At 41.3% G+C, this 22,251-nt stretch overlaps 1 protein-coding gene across 2 annotated transcripts in view; it reads right to left on the bottom strand.

Annotated features, from left to right (window-relative positions):
* The window catches only part of PRPF18 (pre-mRNA processing factor 18), a 151,629-nt gene that overhangs the window by 8,011 nt on the left and 121,367 nt on the right, over positions 1-22,251 (bottom strand). For both annotated transcript variants that reach the window (XM_053716489.1, XM_053716490.1), the window contains 2 exons: positions 21,050-21,121; positions 15,949-16,104 (listed from right to left, as the gene is read on the bottom strand). In XM_053716489.1, coding sequence (XP_053572464.1) covers positions 15,949-16,104; positions 21,050-21,121 — 228 coding nt within the window. The remainder of the gene's footprint in view (positions 1-15,948; positions 16,105-21,049; positions 21,122-22,251) is intronic.

The raw sequence follows: 22,251 nt of genomic DNA, 5'->3' as shown, positions 1-22,251 counted from the left end.
TTTCCTTCTTTGAAGAAGGGTTAGGGCACAATGATGGAACAACAATCTCTTGATTGATATTCTTGTTAGTGACTACCTTAGGTAAGAACCCAGGTTTAGTACGCAGAACTACCTTATCTGAATGAAAAATCAGATAAGGATAATCACAATGTAAGGCTGATAACTCAGAGACTCTACGAGCCGAGGAAATAGCCATTAAAAACAGAACTTTCCAAGATAACAGCTTGATATCAATGGAATGAAGGGGTTCAAACGGAACACCCTGTAAAACGTTAAGAACTAAGTTTAAGCTCCACGGTGGAGCTACAGTCTTAAACACAGGCTTAATCCTAACCAAAGCCTGACAAAAAGCCTGAACGTCTGGAACTTCTGACAGACGTTTGTGTAAAAGGATGGACAGAGCTGAGATCTGTCCCTTTAAAGAACTTGCAGATAAACCCTTTTCTAAACCCTCTTGTAGAAAAGACAATATCCTAGGAATCCTAACCTTACTCCATGAGTAACTCTTGGATTCGCACCAGTGTAAGTATTTACGCCATATCTTATGGTAAATCTTCCTGGTAACAGGTTTCCTAGCCTGTATTAAGGTATCGATTACTGACTCCGAAAATCCACGCTTTGATAAAATCAAGCGTTCAATTTCCATGCAGTCAGCTTCAGAGAAATTAGATTTTGATGTTTGAAAGGACCCTGAATTAGAAGGTCCTGTCTCAGAGGCAGAGGCCAAGGTGGACAGGATGACATGTCCACTAGATCTGCATACCAGGTCCTGCGTGGCCACGCAGGCGCTATTAGAATCACTGATGCTTTCTCCTGTTTGATCCTGGCAATCAAACGAGGAAGCATCGGGAAGGGTGGAAACACATAAGCCATCCCGAAGGTCCAAGGTGCTGTCAAAGCATCTACCAGGACCGCTCCCGGGTCCCTGGACCTGGACCCGTAACAAGGAAGCTTGGCGTTCTGGCGAGACGCCATGAGATCCATATCTGGTTTGCCCCAACGATGAAGTATTTGGGCAAAGACCTCCGGATGAAGTTCCCACTCCCCCGGATGAAAAGTCTGGCGACTTAAGAAATCCGCCTCCCAGTTCTCCACTCCTGGAATGTGGATCGCTGACAGGTGGCAAGAGTGAGACTCTGCCCAGCGAATTATCTTTGATACTTCCATCATCGCTAGGGAACTCCTTGTCCCTCCTTGATGGTTGATGTAAGCTACAGTCGTGATGTTGTCCGACTGAAACCTGATGAACCTCCGAGTTGTTAACTGAGGCCAAGCCAGAAGGGCATTGAGAACTGCTCTCAATTCCAGAATGTTTATTGGAAGGAGACTCTCCTCCTGAGTCCATGATCCCTGAGCCTTCAGGGAATTCCAGACAGCGCCCCAACCTAGTAGGCTGGCGTCTGTTGTTACAATTGTCCAGTCTGGTCTGCTGAAGGGCATCCCCCTGGACAGATGTGGCCGAGAAAGCCACCATAGAAGAGAATCTCTGGTCTCTTGATCCAGATTCAGCGTAGGGGACAAATCTGAGTAATCCCCATTCCACTGACTTAGCATGCACAATTGCAGCGGTCTGAGATGCAGGCGTGCAAAAGGAACTATGTCCATTGCCGCTACCATTAAGCCGATTACCTCCATGCATTGAGCCACTGACTGGTGTTGAATGGAATGAAGGACACGGCAAGCATTTAGAAGCTTTGTTAACCTGTCCTCTGTCAGGTAAATTTTCATTTCTACAGAATCTATAAGAGTCCCCAAGAAGGGAACTCTTGTGAGTGGTAAGAGAGAACTCTTCTCTTCGTTCACTTTCCACCCATGCGACCTTAGAAATGCCAGTACTAACTCTGTATGAGACTTGGCAGTTTGAAAGCTTGACGCTTGTATCAGAATGTCGTCTAGGTACGGAGCCACCGAAATTCCTTGCGGTCTTAGTACCGCCAGAAGAGAGCCCAGAACCTTTGTGAAGATTCTTGGAGCCGTAGCCAACCCGAATGGAAGAGCTACAAACTGGTAATGCCTGTCTAGGAAAGCAAACCTTAGATACCGGTAATGTTCTTTGTGAATCGGTATGTGAAGGTAAGCATCCTTTAAATCCACTGTGGTCATGTACTGACCTCTTTGGATCATGGGTAAGATTGTCCGAATAGTTTCCATTTTGAACGATGGAACTCTTAGGAATTTGTTTAGGATCTTTAAATCCAAGATTGGTCTGAAGGTTCCCTCCTTCTTGGGAACCACGAACAGATTTGAGTAAAACCCTTGTCCGTGTTCCGACCGCGGAACCGGATGGATCACTCCCATTAGAAAAAGATCTTGTACACAGCGTAGAAACGCCTCTTTCTTTATCTGGTTTGTTGACAACCTTGAAAGATGAAATCTCCCTTTTGGGGGAGAAGGTTTGAAGTCCAGAAGATATCCCTGAGATATGATCTCTAACGCCCAGGGATCCTGGACATCTCTTGCCCAAGCCTGGGCGAAGAGAGAAAGTCTGCCCCCCACTAGATCCGTTTCCTGGATCGGGGGCCCTCACTTCATGCTGTCTTAGGGGCAGCAGCAGGTTTTCTGGCCTGCTTGCCCTTGTTCCAGGTCTGGTTAGGTTTCCAGCCTTGTCTGTAGCGAGCAACAGCTCCCTCCTGTTTTGGAGCAGAAGAAGTTGATGCTGCTCCTGCCTTGAAGTTACGAAAGGCACGAAAATTAGACTGTCTAGCCCTAGGTTTGGCTCTGTCTTGAGGCAGGGCATGGCCTTTACCTCCTGTAATATCAGCGATAATTTCTTTCAAACCGGGCCCGAATAAAGTCTGCCCCTTGAAAGGTATGTTAAGTAATTTAGATTTAGAAGTAACATCAGCTGACCAGGATTTTAGCCACAGTGCTCTGCGTGCCTGAATGGCGAATCCGGAATTCTTAGCCGTAAGTTTAGTTAAATGTACTACGGCATCAGAAATAAATGAATTAGCTAGCTTAAGGGTTTTAAGCTTGTGTGTAATCTCATCTAATGGCGCTGAGTCAAGGGTCTCTTCCAGAGACTCAAACCAAAATGCTGCCGCAGCCGTGACAGGCGCAATGCATGCAAGGGGTTGCAATATAAAACCTTGTTGAACAAACATTTTCTTAAGGTAACCCTCTAACTTTTTATCCATTGGATCTGAAAAAGCACAGCTATCCTCCACCGGGATAGTGGTACGCTTAGCTAAAGTAGAAACTGCTCCCTCCACCTTAGGGACCGTTTGCCATAAGTCCCGTGTGGTGGCGTCTATTGGAAACATTTTTCTGAATATAGGAGGGGGTGAGAAAGGCACACCGGGTCTATCCCACTCCTTAGTAACAATTTCAGTAAGTCTCTTAGGTATAGGAAAAACGTCAGTACTCGTCGGTACCGCAAAATATTTATCCAACCTACACATTTTCTCTGGGATTGCAACTGTGTTACAATCATTCAGAGCCGCTAATACCTCCCCTAGCAATACACGGAGGTTTTCCAGCTTAAACTTAAAATTTGAAATGTCTGAATCCAGTTTATTTGGATCAGATCCGTCACCCGCAGAATGAAGCTCTCCGTCCTCATGTTCTGCAAATTGTGACGCAGTATCAGACATGGCCCTAGCATTATCAGCGCACTCTGTTCTCACCCCAGAGTGATCTCGTTTACCCCTAAGTTCTGGCAATTTAGACAAAACTTCAGTCATAACATTAGCCATGTCTTGTAGAGTGATTTGTAATGGCCGCCCTGATGTACTTGGCGTTACAATATCACGCACCTCCCGAGCGGGAGATGCAGGTACTGACACGTGAGGCAAGTTAGTCGGCATAACTTCCCCCTCGTTGTCTGGTGAATGTTGTTCAGCATGCACAGTTTGATTTTTATTTAAAGTAGCATCAATGCAATTAGTACATAAATTTCTATTGGGCTCCACCTTGGCTTTTGAACATATTGCACAGAGAGATTCCTCTGAGTCAGACATGTTTTAACAAACTAGCAATTAGACTAGCAAGCTTGGAAATACTTTTCAACTAAATTTACAAGCAATATGTAAAACGTTACTGTGCCTTTAAGAAGCACAGAAAAAACTATGACAGTTGAATAACAATGAACCGGATTAATTATAAAACCCAAATTTACCCAGTAAAAGCATAAATTTAGCAAAGGATTGCACTCATTAGCAATGGATGATTAACCCTTAATATCAGAAAAAACATATAACAATTGAAAATATAAGCGTTTTTATCACAGTCAAAGCACAGTCTCACAGATCTGCTGTGAGCGATTACCTCCCTCAAAACAAGTTTTGAAGACCCCTGAGCTCTGTGGAGACGTCCTGGATCATGCAGGGAGAGAAGGCAGCTTATGACTGAATTTCTGATGCGTAGCAAAAGAGCCAAAATAGGCCCCTCCCACTCACATACAACAGTGAGGGAAGCTCAGTAAACTGTTTTAATTTAAAATAAACGACAGCCATGTGGAAAATAACGCCCAAACAATTTTTCACCAAGTACCTCAGATAATTAAACGATTTAACATGCCAGCAAACGTTTAAAATCTAATTTATGCAATGTCATTAAAAGCCTGCTGCTAGTTGTTCACACTGCAAGTTAGGCTAAAAGTTATATGCATACAGTATTTTCCTAGTGAAGTGCCATTCCCCAGAATACTGAAGTGTAAACATACATACATATCAGCCTGATACCAGTTGCTACTACTGCATTTAAGGCTGTACTTACATTATATCGGTATTGGCAGTATTTTCTCAGTCAATTCCATTCCTTAGAAAATAATATACTGCAACATACCTCTTTGCAGGTGAACCTGCCCGCTGTCCCCTGATCTGAAGTTACCTCACTCCTCAGAATGGCCGAGAACAGCAAAATGGATCTTAGTTAAGTCCGCTAAGATCATACAAAACTCAGGTAGATTCTTCTTCAAATTCTGCCTGAGAAGAAAACAACACACTCCGGTGCCGTTTAAAATAACAAACTTTTGATTGAAGATATAAAAACTAAGTATAATCACCACAGTCCTCTCACACATCCTATCTATTAGTTGGGTGCAAGAGAATGACTGGGTGTGACGTAGAGGGGAGGAGCTATATAGCAGCTCTGCTTGGGTGATCCTCTTGCACTTCCTGTTGTGGAGGAGTTAATATCCCATAAGTAATGGATGACCCGTGGACTGACTACACTTAACAGGAGAAATAAAAATAAATCCTAAGATAGCTACAATATAATTATTATTTATATTGTAGCTATATTAGGGTTTATTTTAAAGGTAAGTATTTAGTTTTAAATAGGATTAATTTAGTTCATAATATAAATATTATTTAGATTTATTTAATTAATATTTAAGTTAGGGGGGCGTTAGGGTTAGTGTTAGACATCAGTTTAGGGGTTAATAAATTTATTACAGTGGCGGCGTCGTAGTGGGGGGCAGGATAGGGGTTAATAAATTTATTATAGGTGGCGACGGTGTAGGGGGGGCAGGATAGGGGTTAATAGGTTTAATATAGGTTGCGGCGGGTTCAGGGAGCGGCGGTTTAGGGGTTAAACTATTTATTTAGTTGCGGCGAGGTGCGGGATCAGCAGGATAGGGGTTAATAATTTTATTATAGAGGGCGACGGTATAGGGGGGGCAGGATAGGGGTTACTAGGTATATTGTAGGTGGCGGTGGGCTCCGGGAGCGGCGGTTTAGGGGTTAATACATTTATAAGAGTTGCGGCAGGGTCTAGGAGCGGCGGTTTAGGGGTTAGTAACTTTATTTAGTTGCGGGGGGCTCCGGGGGCGCCGGTATAGGGGGTAGAACAGTGCAGTTTAGTGTGGGTGCTTAGTGACAGGCTAGCAATAAAGCTGGGAAAAAGCCGAAGAGCAGCGAGATCGGATGAGTGATAACTCTCACAGTCCGCTGCTCATCGCCCCGCTGCTTTTTGACAGCTTTATTTGATAACTTAGGCGAACGTATTCAAGGTCCGCGGCGGCGAAGGTAGGCGAGCTTAGGCGGACGTATTGGGCCGGCGAAGCCAGAAAAGTAGACGGCTTGATAACTAACCCCCATTATCTTAAATTTAGCATTGTATTGTGCTAGATCTTAAATAACTTTCTGTGCCTGAACACAGTGTTCTCTATATAGCCCACGTGTACTTTCTGTCTCTTTGTGTTGAAAAGAGATTTAAAAAGCATGTGATAAGAGGCAGCCCTCAAAGGCTTAGAAATTAGCATATGAGCCTACCTATGTTTAGTTTAAACTAAGAATACCAAGAGAAAAAAGCAAATTTGATGATAAAAGTAAATTGGAAAGTCAATTAAAATTAAAAGTCCTATCTGAATAATGAAAGTTTAATTTATACTTGACTGTCCCTTTAAGCTCCAAGATGGTAGTGCCCAATATGAAGATGTAGAGTGTCACTATCAATAAAGATACAGTCATAGGAAGAAAAACAATACCGTGGGGGGTAGTAACCCTGATACTGTAGTTGTGCTTTTTCCCATTAGCCTTACAAGCAAGACTCTCACATGTTGACAATATATTGTGTTAATCTGCATATTATTATGGGGGCATTTAGTTTTCTATAAAAAGGTATTTTTTGTTGTTTGGTTCCAGCTTTACATTTAGGTTTCCAAAAGAAAACATTCCAAAAATAGTCAATCTCAGGAAACTGTAAAAGTGCAAGAACAATAAACATTAAATGCAAAATACAATGTAAAGCACACAGCGTACAACTAATAAGCCCAACAAAACAAGCGATACTCCATTTAAAGAAACATGAAACCTCAAATTTAAAAAAAAAATCTCCAATTTACTTCTATTATCAAATTTGCTTTGTTCTCATGATATTCTTTGTTGGAGAGATACCTATGTAGGTGTATGGAGGAAATAGTGCTGCCATATTGTGCTCTTGCAAATGGATAACATTCTTACAAAAACTTCTGCCCTGCTTTTTAACAAAAGATACCAAGTGAACAAAGCAAAATTGATAATAGAAATAAATTAGAAAGTGGTTTAAAACTGTATGCTCTATCGGAATAATAAAATAAAATGTTTGGGTTTCATATCCCTTTAACCCCTTAATGACAACTGACGTACCAGGTACGTCATGCATTAACAAGCAGTTGATGACAATGGACGTACCTGGTACGTCAGTTGTCTAACAGAGTGCTGATCACAATCACTTCCAGCAGCTCTGAGGGTATTGCAGTGATGCCTCCATATGGAGGCATCCTGCAATACCCCTTTACAAGCCTCCGATGCAGAGAGAGCCACTCTGTGGCCCTCCCTGCACCGGTAGTGATGGTGCCGATGGTGCCTTTGTCCGGTGGGAGGAGGGAGCGTGTGCGCGCGTGCACAATGCGCGTGTGCGCGCACATGTGCATGTGAGCGCGCACATGTGCACGTGCACATGCGCGCATTAGCCACACTGACACCAATGAAAAAGGAAGGGGAAAAAAAGTTTTTTTTTTTTTTTTTTACATTTAAAAGGATCTGGGAGGGGGAGCGGGTGGGGGTATTGTGGGGGGGGGGCTGCTACACTACAGAAATAATTAAGCATACAAATAAAAGTTATAAATAAAATTAAAATAGTTTGGTTTGTGGGGCCAAACTGGGTACTGGCAGACAGCTGCCAGTACCCAAGATGGCGGTAATTAGGTAGGGGAGAGGGTTAGAGAGCTGGAGGGGGGGGATCAGGGAGGTTGGTGCTAAGGCAGGGGTCCATCACAACTAAAATATTTTATAATTTTTATTTTAAAAAAAACAAAAAACTCTTATTTAGTACTGGCAGACTTTCTGCCAGTACTTAAGATGGCGGTAACAATTGTGCGGTGGGGGAGGGAAGAGAGCTGTTTGGGAGGGATCAGGGGGTGGGATGTGTCAGGTGGGAGGCTGATCTCTAAAATTAACCCTGCAAGCTCCCTACAAGCTACCTAATTTAACCCCTTCACTGCTGGGCATAATTCACGTGTGGTGCGCAGCAGCATTTAGCGGCCTTCTAATTACCAAAAAGCAACGCCAAAGCCATATTAGTCTGCTATTTCTGAACAAAGGGGATCCCAGAGAAGCTTTTACAACAATTTCTGCCATAATAGCACAAGCTGTTTGTAAATAATTTCAGTGAGAAACCTAAAATTGTGAAAAATGTTAAGTTTTTTTTTTTATTTGCTCGCATTTGGCGGTGAAATGGTGGCATAAAATATACCAAAATGGGCCTAGATCAATACTTGGGGTTGTCTACTACACTACACTAAAGCTAAAATTAACCCTACAAGCTCCCTACAAGCTCCCTAATTAACCCCTTCACTCCTGGGCATAAAACATGTGTGGTGCGCAGCGGCATTTAGCGGCCTTCAAATTACCAAAAAGCAACCACAAAGCCATATAAGTCTGTTATTTCTGAAAAAGGGGATCCCAGAGAAGCATTTAAAACCATTTGTGCCATAATTGCAGAAGCTGTTTGTAAATAATTTCAGTGGGAAACCTAAAGTTTGTGACAAAATTTGTGAAAAAGTGAACTTTTTTTTTTTATCGCATTTGGCGGTGAAATGGTGGCATGAAATATACCAAAATGGGCCTAGATCAATACTTTGGGATGTCTTCTAAAACAAAATATATACATGTCAAGGGATATTCAGGGATTCCTGACAGATATCAGGGTTCCAAAGTAACTAGCGCTAATTTTGAAAAAAAGTGGTTTGGAAATAGCAAAGTGCTACTTGTATTTATTGCCCCATAAATTGCAAAAAAAGCAAAGAACATGTAAACATTGGGTATTTCTAAACTCAGGACAAAATTTAGAAACTATTTAGCATGGGTGTTTCTTGGTGATTGTAGATGTGTAACAGATTTTGGGGGTCAAAGTTAGAAAAAGTGTGTTTTTTTCCATTTTTTCCTCATATTTTATAAAAAAAATTTTAGTAAATTATAAGATATGATGAAAATAATGGTATCTTTAGAAAGTCCATTTAATGACGAGAAAAACGGTATATAATATGTGTGGGTACAGTAAACGAGTAAGAGGAAAATTACAGCTAAACGCAAACACTGCAGAAATGTAAAAAACATAATTTATGCTTACCTGATAAATTTATTTCTCTTGTAGTGTATCCAGTCCACGGATCATCCATTACTTATGGGATATTAACTCCTCCCCAACAGGAAGTGCAAGAGGATTCACCCAGCAGAGCTGCTATATAGCTCCTCCCCTAACTGCCATTACCAGTCATTCGACCGAAAACATGCAGAGAAAGGAAAACCATAGGGTGCAGTGGTGACTGCAGTTTAATGGAAAAATTACCTGCCTTAAAGTGACAGGGCGGGCCGTGGACTGGATACACTACAAGAGAAATGAATTTATCAGGTAAGCATAAATTATGTTTTCTCTTGTTAAGTGTATCCAGTCCACGGATCATCCATTACCAATACCAAAGCTAAAGTACACGGATGACGGGAGGGACAGGCAGGCTCTTTATACGGAAGGAACCACTGCCTGAAGAACCTTTCTCCCAAAAACAGCCTCCGAAGAAGCAAAAGTGTCAAATTTGTAAAATTTGGAAAAAGTATGAAGAGAAGACCAAGTTGCAGCCTTGCAAATCTGTTCAACAGAAGCCTCATTCTTAAAGGCCCAAGTGGAAGCCACAGCTCTAGTAGAATGTGCTGTAATTCTTTCAGGAGGCTGCTGTCCAGCAGTCTCATAGGCTAACCGTATTATGCTACGAAGCCAAAAGGAGAGAGAGGTAGCCGAAGCTTTTTGACCTCTCCTCTGACCAGAATAAACGACAAACAGGGAAGACGTTTGTCGAAAATCCTTAGTTGCCTGTAGATAAAATTTCAGGGCACGGACTACATCTAGATTGTGTAGCAGACGTTCCTTTTTCGAAGGATTAGGACACAAAGATGGAACCACAATCTCTTGATTGATATTCCTGTTAGTGACCACCTTAGGTAGGAACCCAGGTTTAGTACGCATAACTACCTTGTCTGAATGAAAAATCAGATAAGGAGAATCACAATGTAAGGCAGATAACTCAGAGACTCTTCGATCCGAGGAAATCGCCATTAAAAACAGAACTTTCCAAGATAACAACTTGATATCAATGGAATGAAGGGGTTCAAACGGAACCCCCTGTAAAACATTAAGAACTAAGTTCAAACTCCATGGTGGAGCAACAGTTTTAAACACAGGCTTGATCCTAGCTAAAGCCTGACAAAAAGCTTGAACGTCCGGAACTTCTGACAGACGTTTGTGTAAAAGAATGGACAGAGCTGAAATCTGTCCCTTTAAGGAACTAGCGGATAAACCCTTTTCTAAACCTTCTTGTAGAAAAGACAATATCCTCGGAATCCTAACCTTACTCCATGAGTAACTCTTGGATTCGCACCAATATAAGTATTTGCGCCATATCTTATGGTAAATCTTTCTGGTAACAGGCTTCCTAGCCTGTATTAAGGTATCAATAACTGACTCAGAAAACCCGTTTTGATAAAATCAAGCGTTCAATTTCCAAGCAGTCAGCTTCAGAGAAATTAGATTTTGATGTTTGAAGGGACCCTGGATCAGAAGGTCCTGTTTCAGAGGTAGCGACCAAGGTGGACAGGATGACATGTCCACTAGATCTGCATACCAAGTCCTGCGTGGCCATGCAGGCGCTATTAGAATCACTGATGCTCTCTCCTGTTTGATTCTGGCAATCAATCGAGGAAGCATCGGGAAGGGTGGAAACACATAAGCCATCCCGAAGGTCCAAGGTGCTGTCAAAGCATCTATCAGAACCGCTCCCGGATCCCTGGATCTGGACCCGTAACGAGGAAGCTTGGCGTTCTGTCGAGACGCCATGAGATCTATCTCTGGTTTGCCCCAACGTCGAAGTATTTGGGCAAAGACCTCCGGATGAAGTTCCCACTCCCCCGGATGAAAAGTCTGACGACTTAAGAAATCCGCCTCCCAGTTCTCCACTCCCGGGATGTGGATTGCTGACAGGTGGCAAGAGTGAGACTCTGCCCAGCGAATTATCTTTGATACTTCCATCATTGCTAGGGAGCTTCTTGTCCCTCCCTGATGGTTGATGTAAGCTACAGTCGTGATGTTGTCCGACTGAAACCTGATGAACCTCCGAGTTGTTAACTGGGGCCAAGCCAGAAGGGCATTGAGAAACTGCTCTCAATTCCAGAATGTTTATTGGTAGGAGACTCTCCTCCTGATTCCATTGTCCCTGAGCCTTCAGAGAATTCCAGACAGCGCCCCAACCTAGTAGGCTGGCGTCTGTTGTTACAATTGTCCAGTCCGGCCTGCTGAATGGCATCACCCTGGACAGATGTGGCCGAGAAAGCCACCATAGAAGAGAATTTCTGGTCTCTTGATCCAGATTCAGAGTAGGGGACAAGTCTGAGTAATCCCCATTCCACTGACTTAGCATGCACAATTGCAGCGGTCTGAGATGTAGGCGTGCAAAGGGTACTATGTCCATTGCTGCTACCATTAAGCCGATCACCTCCATGCATTGAGCTACTGACGGGTGTTGAATGGAATGAAGGACACGGCATGCATTTTGAAGCTTTGTTAACCTGTCTTCTGTCAGGTAAATCTTCATTTCTACAGAATCTATAAGAGTCCCCAAGAAGGGAACTCTTGTGAGTGGAAAGAGAGAACTCTTCTTTTCGTTCACCTTCCATCCATGCGACCTTAGAAATGCCAGTACTAACTCTGTATGAGACTTGGCAGTTTGAAAGCTTGAAGCTTGTATCAGAATGTCGTCTAGGTACGGAGCTACCGCAATTCCTCGCGGTCTTAGTACCGCCAGAAGAGCACCCAGAACCTTTGTGAAGATTCTCGGAGCCGTAGCCAATCCGAATGGAAGAGCTACAAACTGGTAATGCCTGTCTAGAAAGGCAAACCTTAGATACCGGTAATGATCTTTGTGAATCGGTATGAGAAGGTAAGCATCCTTTAAATCCACTGTGGTCATGTACTGACCCTTTTGGATCATGGGTAAAATTGTCCGAATAGTTTCCATTTTGAACGATGGAACTCTTAGGAATTTGTTTAGGATCTTTAAATCCAGGATTGGCCTGAAAGTTCCCTCTTTTTTGGGAACCACAAACAGATTTGAGTAAAACCCTTGTCCCTGTTCCGACCGTGGAACTGGATGGATTACTCCCATTAATAAAAGCTCTTGTACGCAGCGTAGAAACGCCTCTTTCTTTATTTGGTTTGTTGACAACCTTGACAGATGAAATCTCTCTCTTGGGGGAGAGTATTTGAAGTCCAGAAGGTATCCCTGAGATATTATCTCTAGCGCCCAGGGATCCTGGACATCTCTTGCCCAAGCCTGGGCGAAGAGAGAAAGTCTGCCCCCCACTAGATCCGTTCCCGGATCGGGGGCCCTCAATTCATGCTGTTTTAGGGGCACCAGCAGGTTTCCTGGCCTGCTTGCCCTTGTTCCAGGACTGGTTAGGTCTCCAGCCTTGTCTGTAGCGAGCAACAGATCCTTCTTGTTTTGGAGCAGAGGAAGTTGATGCTGCTCCTGCTTTGAAATTCCGAAAGGAACGAAAATTAGATTGTCTAGCCTTAGGTTTGGCTCTGTCTTGAGGCAGGGCATGGCCTTTACCTCCTGTAATGTCAGCGATAATTTCTTTCAATCCGGGCCCGAATAAGGTCTGCCCTTTGAAAGGTATATTAAGAAATTTAGACTTAGAAGTAACGTCAGCTGACTAGGATTTTAGCCACAGTGCTCTGCGCGCCTGAATGGCGAATCCGGAATTCTTAGCCGTAAGCTTAGTTAAATGTACTACGGCATCTGAAATAAATGAGTTAGCTAACTTAAGAGCTTTAAGCCTGTGTGTAATCTCATCTAATGGAGCTGATTCAAGTGTCCCTTCCAGAGACTCAAACCAAAATGCTGCTGCAGCCGTGACAGGCGCAATGCATGCAAGGGGTTGCAATATAAAACCTTGTTGAACAAACATTTTCTTAAGGTAACCCTCTAACTTTTTATCCATTGGATCTGAAAAGGCACAGCTATCCTCCACCGGGATAGTGGTACGCTTAGCTAAAGTAGAAACTGCTCCCTCCACCTTAGGGATCGTTTTCCATAAGTCCCGTGTGGTGGTGTCTATTGGAAACATCTTTCTAAATATCGGAGGGGGTGAGAACGGCACACCGGGTCTATCCCACTCCTTAGTAACAATTTCAGTAAGTCTCTTAGGTATAGGAAAAACGTCAGTACTCGACGGTACCGCAAAATATTTATCCAACCTACACATTTTTTCTGGTATTGCAACTGTGTTACAATCATTCAGAGCCGCTAACACCTCCCCTAGTAATAAGCGGAGGTTTTCCAGCTTAAATTTAAAATTTGAAATATCTGAATCCAATCTGTTTGGATCAGAACCGTCAGCCGCAGAATGAAGCTCTCCGTCCTCATGTTCTGCAAGTTGTGACGCAGTATCTGACATGGCCCTAACATTATCAGCGCACTCTGTTCTCACCCCAGAGTGATCACGCTTACCTCTTAGTTCTGGTAATTTAGACAAAACTTCAGTCATAACAGTAGCCATATCCTGTAATGTGATTTGTAATGGCCGCCCAGATGTACTCGGCGCCACAATATCACGCACCCCCCGAGCGGGAGATGCAGGTACTGACACGTGAGGCGAGTTAGTCGGCATAACTCTCCCCTCGTTGTTTGGTGAAATGTGTTCAATTTGTACAGATTGACTTTTATTTAAAGTAGCATCAATACAGTTAGTACATAAATTTCTATTGGGCTCCACTTTGGCATTAGCACATATAGCACAGATGTCTTCCTCTGAATCAGACATGTTTAACACTCTAGCAAATAAACTAGCAACTTGGAAATACTTTTCAAGTAATTTACTATAATATGAAAACGTACTGTGCCTATAAGAAGCACAGAAAGAGTTATGACAGTTGAAAGTTAATAAACTGAAAGGTTATAGCATCAAATCTTTGTAAAAAACACAATTTTAGCAAAGGCTTGTTCCCATTAGCGAAGGATAACTAACCCTGATAGCAGAAAAAAAAGTTACAGAAATAAACGTTTTTTATCACAGTCAACTACAATCTCACAGCTCTGCTGTGAATGATTACCTCCCTCAAAACAAGTTTTGAAGACCCCTGAGTTCTGTAGAGATGAACCGGATCATGCAGGAAATACAATGAGCTTCTGACTGAATTTTTTTGACCTCCCCCTCACACACAACAGTGAGAGAGATCAGTAAACTGTCATAAATTAAATAAAACAACTGCCAAGTGGAAAAAATAATGCCCAAAACATTTTATTCACCCAGTACCTCAGAAAATGAAACTATTTTACATGCCAGCAAAAAACGTTTAACATAAATTAAGTGTTATTAAAGAGCCTGTTGCCAGTCCCTGCAAATTAGGCTAAAGTCTTATGCACACAGTATAATTCCAGTGAAGTGCCATTCCCCAGAATACTGAAGTGTAAAATATACATACATGACAGCCTGATACCAGTTGCTGCTACTGCATTTAAGGCTGAGTTTACATTATATCGGTATGGCAGAATTTTCTCATCAATTCCATTGTCAGAAAATAATAAGCTGCTACATACCTCTTTGCAGATTAATCTGCCCGCTGTCCCCTGATCTGAAGTTTACCTCTCCTCAGATGGCTGAGAAACAGCAATATGATCTTAACTACGCCGGCTAAAATCATAGTAAAAACTCAGGTAGATTCTTCTTCAAATTCTACCAGAGAAGGAATAACACACTCCGGTGCTATTATAAAATAACAAACTTTTGATTGAAGGTATAAAACTAAATATAATCACCATAGTCCTCTCACACATCCTATCTAGTCGTTGGGTGCAAGAGAATGACTGGTAATGGCAGTTAGGGGAGGAGCTATATAGCAGCTCTGCTGGGTGAATCCTCTTGCACTTCCTGTTGGGGAGGAGTTAATATCCCATAAGTAATGGATGATCCGTGGACTGGATACACTTAACAAGAGAAATAGCCATTGTCATTAAGGGTAAGAAAATTGAAAAATGGTCCGGTCATTAAGGGGTTAAAAGATTTTTGACTCCAGAAGCGCAGAAATATAACAAATTAGCACACGGCATGAACATTAAACTTACAATGTATAGCTTAGAGAAGAGAAACAAAATGATAAAAACATCAGAGTATATTCAGATATTTAAAGGGACACTGAACCCAAATGTTTTATTTTGTGATTCAGATAGAGCATGCAATTTAAGCAACTTTCTAATTGACTCCTATTATCAAATTGTCTTCATTCTCTTGGCATCTTTATTTGAAATGCAAGAATGTAAGTTTAGATGCCGGCCCATTTTTGGTGAACAAACTGGGTTGTTCTTGCCGATTGGTGGATAAATTCATCCACCAATAAACAAGTGAACCCAAAAAATAGCTTAGATGCTATTTTTTCAAATAAAGAAAGCAAGAGAACGAAGAAAAAATCGATAATAGGTGTAAATTAGAAAGTTGCTTAAAAATGCATGCTCTATCTGAATCACGAAAGAAAAAATTTGGGTTCAGTGTCCCTTTAATTAAAACTAGGCCTAAAGCATTTTTCACAAAAAAGCAACATCAGGACAAAAAAATATGAAGGATAGCGGTTGATGAGTAACAGAAAGGGGATTTGATATATGGACCAGACAGGCAAGGAGGTAGCAGGGACAAACACAGGAGGGGAATCCGTGAATGTCTGTCATATACATAGGGATATCATGACAACAAATTAAGCATACACAGGTGTAATAATGGCTAGATAAGCCTTCTGTTTCTTTTCTGCTATCCCAACACACTACAGAATTTTGCTGCTCTATACAAATAAATGATGATGATAATAATAATAATAATAATATATATATAATCTGCAGTTTAATGTTTTGCAAAGGCAGAATGTTGGTGTGGAACTGTTTGAGACAATCATGAGTCTAAAGCTGTAGTAGTATCTTGACCTTACCTGAATATATTTTCTTTGTGTTTCATCATTAAGGACATGAGCCACATGCTTGGAGAAAATCTTCTCACGACCAGTACGAGCGTGGATACCAACCATAGTGACCCCAATGGGCCATGGGGCATTACCAATAGCCATCTGAAGGTAGGCGTCGTTTGCCTGTTAAAACATAAAACAGAGACTCCATTTTATAACCAAAACATGACAAATCCTAGGAGCCAGGAAGCAACGACTTTGTCTGGTTACAAACAAAAATGTGCAGGTCGCTCTTGAATATATTTATTCGGTAAAGAGGTAGTTTAGTATCCCAAATTCGGAAGGTACCACATCCCGCCGTGGGGGAGGATGACCATGGACAGGTTCCCAGCAGTGGTTGCGGCACCCGGGGACAATATTGGAACAGAGCGATCAACTCCACATTTACCTAAACATGTTTACCATGGGAATTACTTCAGAAATGTACACATTACCGTGGGAATTACTTCAGAAAGGTAACATAGGGGGCGACGATGACTACCATGGATAGGTTTCCCAGCGGTGTCTGCGGCACACGGGGCAGGTATTGGAACAGATCGTTCTTTTCCAATATCGTTCCTGGCTGCCGCAATGCTCTGTTCCAGTATCATTCCCAGGTGCCGCAACCACCTCTGGGAACCTATCCATGGTGTTGTCGTCCCCCCCCCCCCCGACGTGATGTGGTACCATCCGAATTTTGGACGGGACTCTAAACTCCACCTTTACCTATTTCTGCTCCTAAAGGGACATACAAGTGGAAAAAGAAAATGCTGAAAATGTGTTAGAGCATTTTATTATCGCACTATTGCTTGTATATAACCCCTGCAAATCTGTTAAATACAGTCAAGGACCACTCCAAAGCAGTATAGCACAGCTGAGACATCAGCTGATTCTTCTTGTAGTCCCCCTCTGTGCCTTTATCACTGGCACCCAGTATACATGATTGAAAGATGCAAAATATACCAACAAAGTCTACCCTACAGCACAAGAAGAAACATCTTTATTATGTCTGTTTTATAGCTATAGATTAAAGGGATATGAAACCCCAAAATTCTCTTTCATGATTCAGATAGATTTTACATTTTTAAACAATTTTCCTATTTACTTCTTTTATCAATTCTGCTTCATATGCACTCCTGGGAGCTAGCTGAAATATTTGTAAGCCAACGACAAAGGGCATACAAGTTCAGCCACCAATCAGCAGATCCTGAGCCTATCTAGATATGACTTTCAACAAAGGATACCAAGAGAATGAAGTAAAATAGATAATAGAAGTAAATCAGAAAGTTGCTTAAAATTGTATTCTCTATCTGAATCATGAAAGAAAAATTTTGGGTTTAATGTCCCTTTTAATACATCAGACAAGTCTAACCATTTTTATAAACAAACAGATCTTGTTTTCTGCAATTGTTTCTCACCACTTGCCTCATTTGTAGGAACGAATCCATCATTATGTTAGTGAATTATTATGTTCTGTAAGTGAATTGTTTGGAAGTTGACATCTGCCAAATATATGTAGCAGTGAGAAATCTGCAGTGTGCATTTCCAGCACTGATAATTAGAAAATAAACCATTCTCAGAGCTAAATAACACGAAAAGGGAAAATAAATAATGAAAGTATAATGCAAAGTTGTTTTCCTACTCATAACTCAATATTTTTTATTAAAAAAAATCTCAAGGTGTTTACTGTCCCTTTAAGTAGTGATTGTCAATTGGCTGCCAGTTTGGGCATCCTACTACAGAAACCATTCGGCTGATAACATTCCTCTTATTTGTTCTTGATCACCTACACCTCCAAATGACTTTATTGGGACTGCTCACCACCCAACAACAAAAGTACCAGATGTATATATATCCATGACATGCAGCTTTTTATGTTGTGATATCCTTAGGTATCTCTCTTGCAACACTCGCCCTAAGAACATGCGCCACCATAATTCTAAATCTATGGCTTGTACAATCTTACACTGCTTAGTAGCTATTCGTGTAATGCCCCGAACGTCTCTACATACAGTACCTGGGTGCTGTTGCTATTACTATGCCTCCAGAATCCACACCGACCTTCTGCACTCACACTCCAATGGATATAGATTCTACTCCAATTGATATAGATTCTACTCCAATTGATATAGATTCTACTCCCATATGTCGCATGGTGAATATTATTAATTAAAGGGACATAACACCCAAACATTTACATTTGTGATCTAGATAGAGCAACCTTTACAAAGTACTTATTATCACATTTTCTTCATTCTCTTGGTATCCTTTGTAAAAAAGCAGGAAAGTAAATTTAGAAGCATGCCGTATCTGCAGAACTATATGGCAGTGGTTTTGCAAGAATGGTGTACATTAGCAACAGCACTAGATGGCAGTACTTTTTCCTGCCATCTAGTGCTCCATACATGTGCACACTGCCTAGCTAGATAACTCTTCAACAAAGAACAACAAGAGAATTACATTTTTTTTTAAATTGTATACTTATTTGGGTTTCTCGTCCCTTTAACTGTTATTAAACCAAGAAGCTATTTCTAAGATGAAACATTAAAAGTTTGACTTTCGCACTTCTCCTCTTTCTCTCCTTGAACAATCCCTCTCGACTACACCCTCCAATTACTGTAGACGGCACCAGTAAAATCCCACCAATGGCAGAACCTGTATTACAATGACAGACTTGTGATGTCACCATCTCTTTTCTTTTCCTTGTGTGTCAGCTGCCCTTGCTTTACCCAACTCGTATTAAATTAACTCCCTCCTCGTCCTAGAGTCGCGATGAAAATTATGTCATATCCAATATTGGCAGGCGGAGCGGCAGCCCCTAATATAGCAGTCTATCATGAGGCATCCAGGTTAGCCCATATTACAGCCTGGGGTTTGGAGCCTCCTGAAAGTAGGTGGGCGGAAATTGAGCAGGCGTCTCTGCCAAAGGGACTCAGCCTGCGAGATCTAATTTGGATCCCAAGACACTCCAGGAAACCAGAGTTAAGTTTAAACTACATCATAGCTTCTAACCTAAAGTTTTGGGATAGAATTCATCATAGGAATGGAATCGCTCCACACCCCTCCCCGACCCACTCTATCACAGGCTTACTGGGTGCCTTAGCAGATCCACATCCTCTGGAGTGGAGGGCACTTGAGATCCAGTCTGTAAGGGATTTGTTTTCGGATGCGGGCTTGCTCTCAGTCACCCTCTTTCAAAATAAATTTTCCCCCTCGCCCCTGATGAGCTTTGAGTTCTTTCGATTGCGAAACTTCTTGCGTTCTTGGGGCTTTACTCCAGGACCCCTAAGATCCCGAACTTTGTGGGAAAAGCTTTGGGATGCAAGATACCTCGCCCCAAGAGTGTTCTCTCTTGCTTACTCTGCTCTTATACAGGCTCCTATATACAATAAGTCTTTTTACATCACACATTGGGAGGGTGCTCTGCATTTTAATGCCCCTGAAGAGGCATGGAGGTCTGCAGCCTTACTAACTAAGAGTACGGTTCATAGTACTACCTATTTTGAACTCTACTTCAAGATCTTGACACAATGGCATTATACCCCCCTACGCTTATTCCAGATCTCTAAAACAAACTCCCCCATGTGTTGGAGGGGATGCGGCAGAGTGGGATCCCCGGCCCATATGTGGTGGGAGTGTCCCAAGATTCAGAGAATCTGGACTAGGGCATTCTATTATTGCACCAAACTAGGCTTGGTGGAATCTAATCGGCCAGCTGCAGCACTGTTTCATTTATTCACTGACAAGATGCCTCGACATTTAAAATTACTGTATGTATATATCTTCATGTCTGTTACATTACATATCGCTAAGGCATGGCTCCAATCTAAGGGCCCAAGATGGAGTCAGATTAAGTCTATAATGGCACATATTGAAACCATGGAATGCGCGGTTTTTGCAGCTAATAACAAAATCACGATCCACTGTCTATGTTGGGAAGCCTGGCGACAATGCCTAGAAGGGGAGGTTACCACATGCTAGAAATGCTTTCTGCTTCATGTATTGGGACTCTTAGTGATACCACTTATGGGGGGTGAGTGTTGACCGCCGGTGGGTTCTCCTGCAGAGATCTAGAATTATAGCATCTTCTGGAATTAGAAGTGGGAAGTCATTTCCCCTCCCCCTTCCCTTCCCCCCCCCCTTTTTTTGCTTTTCCCTCCTTCTTCCCCTCTTCTCCCTCCCCATTTCTCTCCTCCCTTTTTTTTTTCCTTTCTCTCCCCTTCTTTTTCCTTCCCTCCCCCTCTTTCCTTTTCTTGTACTATATGCTATGTATTTGTTGAGTTGCTCTATTTCTCGCTTGATATTAATAAATAACTCGACAATCTATGTCTTTATCACATAATATTGTTTTTTGACTGTTAATGGACCGTTGTCTTATAAAACAAAAAATATGTGAGGTTTGCTTAGCCTTGGTACCCTTTGTATGACATACTATTGTTGTTATTATTCACTTGATGTTAGTGGTCACTGATCAACATGCTATAATTATGCTTCTGTATGACACTGCGTCTTGCTGTTATGTAGTAATTTCACCTGCATATTTACATGTATGTCTTTTTTCTTGTAAACCTCAATAAAAATTATTCAAAAAAAAAAAAAAATTAACTCCCTCAACAGTCAGCAAAACACATTCTGTTGATAGAATATAAATATTTCTAATGCAAAAGTATCATTTTTTGAAACATTTGCTACAGACACCAGACAATGTCATAGGTTTATTAACAGCCATATAATCTGCACTGCTGCAGAATTAAATCCCCATTCTAGTACAATAATAAAAAGCTCTAATTCATTAACACATTTTAATGTGAAACGATTATTTTAATCAAGGTTGTCCCAGACTCCTATTTTTACAACTGGTTCTGAAGTTAAAATGATTTCACTGTCACTGTGGCCAATTAACTTAACACTCTGTTATTTGCCTTTCCCATGCCCCCCCCCCCCTTCTCTCCCTGAATGCTCCTGTCTCTGCTGCATCCTCTTCCCCTGTACTCCGCACCTAATAAAAAAACCCACCTGAATCAGTGGCAGAGGGATTTTACTTGCACATGGTGACTGTTGAGTCAACTACAGGAAACCATACACTTACCTTTACATATTCTCTTTGTAACATAAATTTAATTATGTCTGTTATTGACTCTTTGATGTCAGCAGGCAGGTTCTAAAATAAAATAAGAAAATATTCACATAAATATAATTTATTTAAAAGAATAAATAAAAACAAAAAAAAAGGACAGAGTCAGTAAACAATGTTGAAGGGATTCTGATTTATTACAGTACATGAGGCTGTGGGCAAACGTATTGTAAAGTCACTGATGCCCAAGCTTCATTATGGATATATGAGACACTTTAGTGTATTTGCATTCCTCAGAATATTCACAAATTCTTCTATAGGGGCCTAATGATTTAAAAAACACTCACTTATATTGGAATGTATATGTCTATCCTTAAAGGGACGGTATACTGTAAAATTGTTTTTCTGTTAATATGTTTCCAATTACTTTTTTTTTTTACCAATTGCAGAGTATAAAATGTATGAGAATTAGCTTTTTAAGGTTTATTTGTGTTTACAAAAAAGCTGATTTTGTGTTTTGAAGCCACAACCTAATACAATGGGTTGAGCGTGTAGGTATAATCAGATCTCATTACTTTATCACATTGTGTACATATACATGCTTCTTTATCTTATATCTGTCCATAAACTAAAGACCAATACTTGAAGAGAACAATGGAAAATTACCATTTTATTACCTTATCTCTTCTATACCCCACTGGGAGTGTAATTTTTTTCTGCTGGCTGTGTTTACACAGCTTATCTATATCTTGGCCCTAAGGCCAGAAACTTTTAGAATAGGTTAGGATACTACAGGCTAAACCAACTAGTTCAAATGCCAATATAAGGGAAAAGGAAATATTTGTAAACAACTTAATACACTCCAGCAGGTAAAGTGGATCATTGGAAACAAATTAAAGGGGAGAACATTTTTGAGTAAACTGTCCCTTTAAGTTCAAGAATCCTGCATAGTGAGATAAAAAGCCCTCAAGGGAAATTTGCCTTTCTAAAATGACTTGTGGGACGTCGCAGTATCGATGAGACTCCTTAGATAATCTCGCCAGATCATCAGGCTCCCCATGGTCACTGGCAGTTACAAGCAAGAAGTTACAGATACAGCTCATATCTTGTAGGGAAATGTAACCCAAAAATGTTCTTATGTGATTCAGACAGAGCAAACAATATAAAAAAAAAACTAAAACTTTTTAATTTACTTCTATTATCTAATTTGCTTGGTT

This window comes from Bombina bombina, chromosome 6 (assembly GCF_027579735.1).
Source record: "Bombina bombina isolate aBomBom1 chromosome 6, aBomBom1.pri, whole genome shotgun sequence".
Taxonomy (NCBI): Eukaryota; Metazoa; Chordata; class Amphibia; order Anura; family Bombinatoridae; genus Bombina; species Bombina bombina.
The sequence above is the reverse complement of the archived record's forward strand: the minus strand, read 5'-3'. Positions and strand labels throughout refer to the sequence as shown.